At 40.2% G+C, this 11,029-nt stretch overlaps 1 protein-coding gene across 3 annotated transcripts in view; it reads left to right on the forward strand.

Moving 5' to 3' along the window:
* ube4b (ubiquitination factor E4B, UFD2 homolog (S. cerevisiae)) overlaps nucleotides 1-11,029 on the forward strand; it is an 81,674-nt gene that overhangs the window by 10,920 nt on the left and 59,725 nt on the right. For all 3 annotated transcript variants that reach the window (XM_043676207.1, XM_043676206.1, XM_043676208.1), the window contains exon 2: nucleotides 3,548-3,728. In XM_043676207.1, the coding sequence (XP_043532142.1) occupies nucleotides 3,548-3,728 (181 nt within the window). The remainder of the gene's footprint in view (nucleotides 1-3,547; nucleotides 3,729-11,029) is intronic.

An 11,029-nucleotide genomic window follows, 5' to 3' on the forward strand; every position in this document is an offset into this window, starting at 1 on the left:
TAATCTAATCTAATCTAATCAAAGTGTGCATCTACTCGAGATGTTTAAAAAGTCATGAGCTGATGTTGTCTAATTTGATGTTAACAGCAAGCTAGGGGAATTCCACACTCCGCTTTCTGCCAAGAGAACCATGGGGGGAGGGGGAAAGAGGAGGGGAGGAGCCAACTGTCCAGAAGAGAACAAGATAAATGTGCAAAATATATTTTTCATTCAGAACCCTTTTTTATTTCTGTTGCGCAAAAGCGGAAGAGCTCACTCCAGACACTTCAGGGAACCTGGGGCTTCCGTGCGTATTTCCCCTGCTCCACTTACCCAGAACGTGAATGAGATATCACTTTCTTTGAGTTATGCTACCTGTAACTCTCGTTACTGTTGCCTTCCTCTGTTTTGTGCACAGCAATTCATGGAGTCAGGCTGGGTGAAACTCACTCTTACTGGGAGTGAGTTTCAGAATTTGTGGTTTAAATTTGAAAGTTTATATTAAAAAACTCACTCCAGGCTTTTGAATGAGAGAGGAAATTCAATTTGTCTTGCTGTTATGACACGCATTTCTTGAGTTGTTTTGCCAGTGTTGCCACTGTTATTTACCAAAAAAAGAGAAAATATCTCATTGAGAGGAGGTAGCACTAATGCTGGAGACCAGGATTTAAATTACTTCCCTTTTCTCGAAGGGATACCTGAGCTAGGGAATCTCCTGGGCTGGGAATAAAATATTAATGTTTGAAGTGTCTAGACTTTGATGACTGATATAATTGAATGTAAAATTGTCAGGTGTCAGAAACAACCTTGTTGACATCTCTATCCTTTTCTACCACTCTGCTATTTTCAGTTGGTAACATTGAGTATTTGTTGTGTTTGCTGAAATTTCACCATTTCTGTTCCTCATGACTTCAATTATACTCTGGTAAAGTTATTTTTAAATTTGTTGTGATATATATTTGATTTTCATATGCAATGCTCATGTATGACTGTTGAAGTTACAGAAGGCTATTCAGCCCATTGTGCCTGAGCTGCTGCAAGATCTTTAATTTCCAATTCATTATTTTCAAAGTATTCACCAACCTTCCAAGTCATTTTACTTGACCTTCATTGACCATCCTTTGTGGACTAGTCAACATATTGATGAACAAATTAGTCCTGCATGCATTCTAAGAACTTTTCTTCATTTTAACCACTGACCCTTGTCATTGAATCATCTAACTTCGATAGTTATGGTCCTCATTGCTAATATTTCAAGAGCATTTTGCCTACATATCTCATTTTTGATTTCTTTGCCATCCCCTTGTATTTTGCATTCTTGTATATGCTTCTTCTATTGAAAGGTCTTCTCAATTTTCATTGCAACATCACAAAAAAAGCTTATTTGTCTTTATCACATTGCTGTTTGTGAAATCTTGCCAAGTACAAAATGACAAAAGAATTTAATCAACTTTAACATGAGTTGGGAAATCTTGATCATAGAATCCCTACAGTGTGGAAGTTATTCAACCTATCGAGTCCACACCGACTCTCCAAACATTATCCCACCTACACCCATCCTCCTGTCTTAACCCTGCATTTCCCATGGCTAATCCACCTAGCCTCAACATTATGGGTCAACTTAGCATGGCCAATCCACCCAACCTGCATATCTTTGGACTGTGGGAGGAAACCTGACCATCCGGAGATAACCTACACAAACTGGGAGAATGTGCAAACTCCACACGCATTTGCCTGAGGCTGGAATTGAACCCAGGTTCCTGGTGCTGAGAGTCAGCAGTGCTAACCACTGAGCCACCAAGAATTGTCAATATAAATCTCTGTTCGTAAACTATCCCTCTAGTGTTAGAGTCCTTATCTCATCTTTAAATCTTTATATTTTGACCGTTGTGATTCTGCTTCATTTGTGTTCATTAATTTGTTGTCCGTCTATATTATTCTTCCCTTCAGTGGATATCCTTTGATCTTCTCCCTTATTTACCAAACATGATGTTCCTCTGCTTTATGCATTGATGTGTATATTTTAGAAAATGTTGCAATGGAAGAAACTTATTTTAGATCACACTTAATCTCATCTCAACCATTGGTATGAGGTCCCTTGGTGTAGAAATTGCTGTGTACAAACAGGATTCTACAGCTTAAAAGATTTAATTTTTCTTTTTTTTTTGGAAAAGTAGCGTTTGATGCAAATGTTACAAAATGACTTGTAGAAATGCAGTAGTCTGTGCTGTTTTCTATTGTAATCAGTTGGAAATGGAGTTGTAATGGATTTTAATCAATCATGTCTTGAATGGCTATGTCATGATAGACTATTTAGTTGACCAATATAGACCAAGAAATCGAACACTATCTCTTTGACATTAGATGCAAAAAGTAGTTTTCGACAGCAATAATCTTAATGAGTAGAGGCAATCTTGTAGTGTATACCATGCTGAGATTAAATTAAAGCTTTGAAATTTCACTTCATACTATCTATTAGAATTGGTGCATTATGATCTTGTTTATTCTGCACATGTGCCAACCATAACTGCTAGTTATTGAGCTAGAAGATACAACCTTTGGTCCATGCTGCAAAAATCCCTGTCTTAACCACTGAGCATTGAATCTGAGCTGAAAAATGTGTTGCTGGAAAAGCGCAGCAGGTCAGGCAGCATCAAAGGAGCAGGAGAATCGACGTTTCAGGCATATTCCTTTCTTCAGGAATCTGAGCCAAGCATTTCCCATTGACCCTGAGCTGAGCTCCTAATCTTGTATCTCCTCCTTCACCAAAACCATCAACTTCCACTTCTGTAGTGTTGCCTCTCTCAATTCTCTTGTCAGTAAATGAGCTCAAAAAATCCTCTTACAGTGTCTTTATCACCAAAAGGCTCAACTATCTAGCACTCTTCTGGTCAGTCTCCTGCTTTCTGTAATCTTGAGTATATTCAAAACCTTTCTGTCTGTATGCTAACTTGCATCATCCATCATCTCTTAGATGTTCTGGTCCAGCAGAATGTCTGTTATTCTTAAACTCTGATCCCTGTTTTCAAATCTCTTCAAGGTCTCATCCTTCCCTATTTCTAAGTAACCTTTTCCAGCCTGGCAATCCTCTGATAAATTCACTTACCCTCATGAGTATCCCAGTTTTGGTTGGTCCATCAGAGATGATCATGCCTTTTGGCTGCAGAAATTCTAACCTCTAAATTATCTTTCTCAATCCCACTGCCTCTCCTGTACTTCCTATAAAATGCTCCTTACAAACCTATTTTTTTGACAATATTTATCATCTGCCCTATAATTTACTTTTGCATTTGTCAAATTTTGTTTGAAAATGCTCATTTCAAGCAATTATAGTTGTTCTATATCCAAAGTTATTATTTGCTCTGTGCCCTTAATGCATGGTGAAATTTATGGAAAAGGGGTTTATTATCTAAAATGTCACTACAGTTTTATCAAATCTGCAGCTGATTGCTTAGAACTTTTCAGACATCCGTGCTGTGTTTTGAGTTGTTTTGGCAAGATCTGCAAACTGATGTTTCAGCACTGGTACCATTTTGAGCAGTAACATTTTCTGTCTTTTTGAATGTAGATTCGTAGAAGACGTCTGGCACGGCTGGCTGGTGGACTGACTTCACAACCCAGCACTCCGCTTACCTCCCCACAGCGAGAAAATCCACCCGGAGTGTCTGCAGCAACACCAGGCATATCTCAAAATATGGCCCTGAGTGTACAGAGCATGACTCCTGCCACATCCCCTATTGGAGCAACAGGTATGACTGTGTGAAGTGGTTGGATCTGATTGAGCTAGATTGCAAGCAGTTTTGCATTTGGCTTGTGGGGTTTAATCTTGATGTTCATTCTGTAAAAGCAATACAGAGAAGATGGAAACTTTTTTTCCCCCGTTTATCTCAAGGTTGTAAGCTGATGGGTTATTCTGGTAATCAAGTATACATTTTGTTTATGGTCAAGTTATAAATTTTCCTATCTGATCCAAATTGAGGCAGCAAGCATACTCAAGTGCTGTGTTTAGTATGTCACTATGTATGGGAGAAACTGGGGAGTTTCAAACATGGATTGTAGAAAACCTGTTGTGATCTGAAGTAATTGAAGTTTTACAGGGGCACAAGGGTTTTCCATCATTTCAAATGCTTTATTTTAAATATTGCTTCAGTTTACTGATAATGTTTACTTCATTGTCACCCTTTTAATGCTTCGTTTTTTTCATTAAATAATTTGGTTTTCTGTGTGTACAATGAAATCTGTATAAATGCATGCTCCCAAAAGCATAATCACTCCTAACTGTTCCAAATAGCTTGTATTGTCAAATAAACAAGTGACGTTTTATGGTTCTGGATATCTGCAGAGTCTGGATTGCAGCAAATGAAAGTTTAGAACTTGACCATAAATGTACAAAAACGGGAAATTTCTATAGCACTTTTTGTGATTGTGAGGTCCCTAGGTGCTATGCCCCCAGACGTTGCAACCTAAAAGTGTAGGACATGACTCGATAGCACCATTTGAAACCTACAGACTGTATATATGATTCTGAAGCTCATTCTTTCCAATGGATGGATGCTGCTGAATCGCTCTTATGCCTCTTTTGGTATCCAGAGTTTGAATCTGTCACACTCCCTTCAATTATGATGTCCGCAAGTGTCCCAAGGTTTGTATTTCCCCTGCCAAACGTTTTATCAGCATATAAACCCTTCCCCTCCAAATATAACATTCTTGCTACAGTTGCTGTCCCTGTTGTTAGCAGTTTTGAATCCCCCTTGCAGTTGCTATTACTATCACTATACAGTGACCATATTGAAAAGATGAATGCCCGTATTAATGAAAAAGACATGGTCACGAACTATCCTTGGATGTTCACACTTTATAGGTTTGATTGTGCTTTAATTCATTTCTTGATTTTGAATCTTTTCTCTATTTAGATTTTTTTTAAAAATCCAACTGTTTAAATGGGTTCTTACCAAGGGTCTAGCTATTTTTATGGTTCAAAGTCTGTGAGAAGATTTGTAGCTCGGGTGCTCGTTGTTGTGGTTCTGTTCGCTGAGCTGGGAATTTGTGTTGCAGACGTTTCTTCCCCTGTCTAGGTGACATCCTCAGTACTTGGGAGCCTCCTGACAGGAGGCTCCCAAGTACTGAGGATGTCACCTAGACAGGGGACGAAACGTCTGCAACACAAATTATTTTTATGGTACTGGTGTTAACAGATGACAGTAGATGGGGAATTTTTCTCTTTCAAAAATCAGGTCGCTGATAACTTAACAAATTGGTACATGAACCTACAACTAGTCAAGTGTTGAAATGAAAAGGTTTAAGTTGGTGTTTATCCTTGACTAAGATCTGTCTTAGGAGCTGTGGTACCTGGCATGTAGAACTTGTTCAACTGACTGCAATCCAATATTAAACGTATTTTGGTTTATTGGGACCAATGGCTGGTAATAAGATAAAAACAAGATTAAAAAATCATTTTGATTCAAAATATTGATACTTTTGTCAAAATGATGTAGCCAATTCCACAATTTTGATGTCTTGAAGCTGGTTTAAATCATTCTAGTAGTTCAAGTTGCCATAGAGCCCAACCATTACTATTATTTGTTTTTAAGCTGACGTGAAATGAAAATGCATGCAATAAGGCCTGTCTAAATAACATAATTTGAGCCACTGCATCAACTAATTTTCATGAATTTAGGTGAATAAGATTTTTTCTTATCAAGAAATGAGTGGAATGTCTTTTTGCTCTGTAACTTGTTGCCACTTGACTTAGCCACGTCAACATGCTTGTGTTTACCTTCGACACATCGCCTTCCAGAATTTTCCACCACCTGTGATTGCTCTTTCATTGAAGTTTTATAAGATGCAAGTTTGATAAAACAAATGTTTGAATAAGTTCTCCTCTCTCAGTGCAACTGGCAAAGCATGAAACTTTTGCAGGTCGTCTGATTTACTTCTTTAAAATCCCAGTGACTATATGAATTGCTGGACTTTGTTGGCTTTGACCTCCTAACACTGAGGAGATTTGTTACGACACTGAAGAGAAGTGAGTCTTTGGAATCGAGTACTGCTACTCCCCAACCATGAGCTGTTGAAAGTGTAACTACTTTATTTACCAAAGCAGTCAGTTTGTTTCTCTTTACCCATTATATCCAGAACAAAAGAGGCTTGCAGCTGGTTTCTTCAATAAACACAAAAATAACTTGTTTATTTTAAGTAAACTTATTGTTTCAAAACTAATGACTACATAACTATTTGGAATTGATCTGTATACTCTTAATTTCAGACATGTGCATTCACATATCTGACGTGACCGTACAATTCTGTAGAAGTGATACGGGTCATTTCTTAAGGCCAGTGGGTAGTTGATGAAATACCCTGGTGCATTAAGCATTTGAACCCAAACATTACAAAAATCGGAGACTCGTCACAGGCCAAGTCAATTTCCTGTCATTGAGATAGCAATTGGATCGACGTAGAATCGACACGATTTCCAGAACAGATTTCAGTTCAAATGAGAGTCAGTTAGAAGTAACCAATCAGCTTCCAGAGGGAGTTAAAGGTAGTGATTTCTGGAAACATGGGTTCCCAGAGATTCTTTGCCGAGAGAGATTTGAACAGCTTGTCCTGTTGTACAGTTTCTTCTTTTCCAGGTGGGAGAAAGATCTCTGTTTGCTGCCAGCTTGGAGGGTTTCTTTCCTTCAATTGACCTAGGTGTGTAGTGAAACAGCAACTTCAGTTCAGAGGCTAGATAACCTTCAGCACAGGGCTTCCCAAATGCATCTGTCCACAATTAATATCTTAAAACCCACCTTTATATATTTTTTAAAAGCTTTGCTGTATCATTTCTAAGTTTTTTGATTTTGAGCAAAAAGAAGCTGGCTAACAGTCCACATTCGACTTTTAACACAACTTCTAGAAATCGCAAGTTTTTTCAAACCCATTTCAGTCGGGACTGTCCAAACAGTTCATGCTTCATTTCTTCGTAGATCTTCAATATAAATATGTATTCTCAACAGAGTTTCCTTTGTAACTTTTCAGCTGCTGTACATGTGTGAAATTCAAAAGTGCTGATGTATCTAGAAGTTGGTATGCTTACTGATTTGGAAAACTGGAAGTTCTTGTTTTCACTTTGCCACCTTAAGTTTGTTGAATTTGGAGTCTTTTAAGCTCTGGAGCATTTAATATCACCTGTGGTAATTCAATTCTTGGCAAGATTTTATATAAAATATCATCTGTTACTTAATTTGACTTAGAATATAGAATTTTTAAAAATGTATTTTGTTTTCAGTATCTGAAATATGGTGGGAAGTATTCTTTGTAAATCCAATCAAACAATGGTACTAGATTATCAATTTCTTCATTCACACTGAGACAGAGACTGAATGCGTGTTACTAAATATGGGCTACTATTTGTTAACGTCTGAGCAAATGCAGAATGGGTACAATGTTTGGCAGACTTTTTTTTGCGATGTGGTACAATTTAGTTTTCAATGTAATTATTCAGGTTGTAAATTTTCTTGTTGAGCTTGTAGATTTGTCCTAAGATGTTTGGTCATCATTCCAGGTAAGATCATCAAACTGCCTCCGTTGAAGCGCTGGTGTTTAGTCCCGCTATTTAAGTGTCTTGGTCTGTTGTGGTGGGTGATAATAACTTCCAGTTCTGTTTCTGAGGTTGGAAAATCAATGTGTTTGTTGTTGGAATTCCGGTTTGAATGCCAGGCCTCTAGGAATTCCCGTGTGTGTCTTTGTTTAACCTGTCCCAGGATGGATGTGTTGTCCCAGGCGAACTGGTGTTCTTCATTGTCTGTCTGGATACTAGTGATAGTCGGTCGTGTTGTTTGGTGACTAGTTGGTGCTCGTTTATCCTGGTGGCTAGTTTCCTGTCTGTCTGTCCAATATAATGTTTGTTGCAGACCTTGCAGGGTATTTTGTATATGTCACTCGTTCTGCAGTTTATTGATACAAAGTCCTTCAGATTCAATAAGAGCTATTTTAGTGTAGTGGTAGGTTTGTGGCTACCATGATACGAAGGGTCCAGAGTAGTCTGGTCGTCCTTTCTGAGATGTCTTTAATATATGGTAGTGTGGCTAGAGTCTCTGGGTGAGTCGTATCTTCTTGTTTAGATTTGTTATGTAAGAATCGGTGGACTGTGCTTATTGGGTCGAGAGTGTGGTACGAGATAAAGCACAGCAGATCAGGCAGCATCCAAGGAGCAGGAGAATCAACGTTTTGGGCAAAAACCCTTCATCAGGAATCCCGATAAAGGGCTTTTGCCTGAAACATTGATACTCCTGCTCCCTGGATGCTGCTTGTGCTATTCTAGTACAACACTCTCGAGTCTAACCTCCAACATCTGCAGTGCTCACTTTTTCACCCTATATTTATTGGGTACCCATTGTTCTTGAATACATTGTGTTGATTTTTTTCGGCTTCTCGTCGTTCCTGGATACTGCAGTGTGTTGTGGCTCATTTAAATAATCTCCTGATGCAGCTCAGTTTGTGGGTGTTGGATGATTGCTCCTGTATTTGAGTATCTGGTCTGTGTGTGTCGTTTTCGTGTAGACGCTAGTCTGCAGCTCTCCATTGGTTTTCGTTCTATATTGACATCTAGGAAGGGGAGGCTATTGTTGTTCTCTTCCTCTTTTTAGTGAACTTTTATACCAGTAAGGATGTTGTTTGTGTTTGTGAGTTTCTTCTAATTCATCTGTTTCGTGATGACAAACCACCTTTTAACACCCTACAAGCCAGAACAGAATGGCCGTAGAATGTAATGAGAAATGATGCCAACAACTGACTCCTCAAATATGCGTGGGAAGTTTGGGCCAAAAGACTGACCAGGAATTGGTAAGCATGCTAGAATGAGCCATCAAGACTAAATAACCGCGGACCAAGACACAGAAAACACTAGCCCTACAAGCAAAACAGGTGACCCAACTCCACAGCTACAAAGACATATTAAAGCAAAACTGAAGAAACTCCACAAGACAGGAGAAATTAACAAGACCGAACGAAACCTGAAGGATCCAACGCACCCTGTTTCTACAGATTACCAAAGGTACACAAACCTGGGCCCCCCCCCTCCCCTCAGGCCCATAGTGTCTCTTCCTGGCACATTTGACATACAGACTAGCAAAGGAACTTCAACGCAAACTGAAATTTACAGTAGAAGACTGAGGCCACTCCATCCACTCCACCCAGGAATTTAAGAACATTATCAAAAACACCCAGGTAGAGTATGCCAAGATCATGTTGAAAGAAACCATGACGGCCCTAGTCACATCAATAAACATCACCCTGGCAAAAGAAACACTGGCTGCACTACTAGACGAACCAAGAACAAAAACATCAGACAGCACTAACTCCGTCAGCAAGGACAGCATCCTCAAACTAGTAGACCTGTGCCTCACAACCTGCTTCACCTTCAACAATAAGACCGACAAACAAATCAACAGGACACCCAAGGGATCGCCAATATCAGGACTTTTGTAGAAACCGTTATGCAGAGATTGGAACGACCAGCCCTCCCCATGATCCAGCCCAAACTTTGGGTCCACTATGTGGATGACACCTTTGTCATCATGAAATGGAACAAATGAGAAGAAACCCACAAACAACATTCTTCCAGGTATAAAGCTCACCAAAGAGGAAGAGAACAACAACAGACTCCCTTCCTAGATGTCACAGTAGAACGAAAAGCCACTAGAGAACTGCAGGCCAGTGTCTACAGGAAAGCGACACACACAGACCAAATACTCAAATACAGGGGCAATCATCCCAACACCCAGAAACGGAGCTGTATCAGGATATTATTTAAACAAGCCACAACACACTGCAGCACCCAGGGGCTATGAGAAGCCTAAGGAAAACACCAATAAAATGTATTCAACAATGATGAATACCTGAGAAACACGGTCTGTTGATTCTTTAAAGAAAAAACCTAAACAAGAAGACAACACGCCCAGAGACTTTAGCCACACTACCATACATTAGTATGAGATGACGACCAGAGTACTCTGGACCCTTGGCATTATGGTAGCCCACAAACCTACCGCCACACTGAAACAGCTACTGATGAACATAAAGGACCCTGTACCAACAACCAGCAGAACAAATGTTGTATACAAAATACTCTGCAAGGTCTGTAACAAACATTGCGTTGGGCAGAGGGGCAGGAAACTAGCCACCGTGAGCACCAACTAGCCACCAAAAGACACTACCAACTATCACTAGTATCCTTACACACACATTGAGGGACACCAGTACGACTGGAGCAATACATCCATCCTGGGACAGGCTAAACAAAGACTCTGGAACTCTGGAAGGCCTAGCATTCAAACCAGAACTCCATCAACAAACACATCGATTTGAACCCCATTTACTAACCTCTGAGAAACAGAAACAGAACCCACCACAACAGAGCAAAACACAAATAAAAAGCGGAACAGAACACCAGTGCTTCAATGTAGACTCACTGATGATCTTACCTAGCTTGGTGTTGAAACGTCTGAGAACAAATCTTCCAACTCAGCAAGCAAACTTACAACCTGAGCTACAAATCCTCTTGAAAATTCATTCGATATTGCTAAATTTATAAGGAATATGAGCTATAAACCTGAAGGATGGATCCCAGAGGATTGGTAGGTGAGGACCAGTGGGGCCCCGCCCCTCCAATCGCCACCGGGCCGGGGCCCCACTGGTCCTCACCTACCACCCCGCCGACCTCCATATACATCGTATCATCCGTCGTCATTTCTGCCACCTCCAAACGGACCCCACCACCAGGGATATATTTCCCGCCCCTCCCCTATCAGCGTTTCGAAAAGACCACTCTGTCCGTGACTCCCTAGTCAGGTCCACACCCCCCCACCAATCCAACCTCCACATCCGGCACCTTCCCCTGCAACCGCAAGAAATGCAAAACTTGCGCCCACACCTCCCCCCTTACTTCCCTCCAAGGGATCCTTCCTTCCATATCCACCACAAATTCACCTGCACCTCCACACACACCATTTACTGCATCCGCTGCACCCGATGTGGCCTCCTCTATATTGGGGAGACAGGCCGCCTA

This window comes from Chiloscyllium plagiosum, chromosome 34 (genome assembly GCF_004010195.1).
Source record: "Chiloscyllium plagiosum isolate BGI_BamShark_2017 chromosome 34, ASM401019v2, whole genome shotgun sequence".
Taxonomy (NCBI): domain Eukaryota; kingdom Metazoa; phylum Chordata; class Chondrichthyes; order Orectolobiformes; family Hemiscylliidae; genus Chiloscyllium; species Chiloscyllium plagiosum.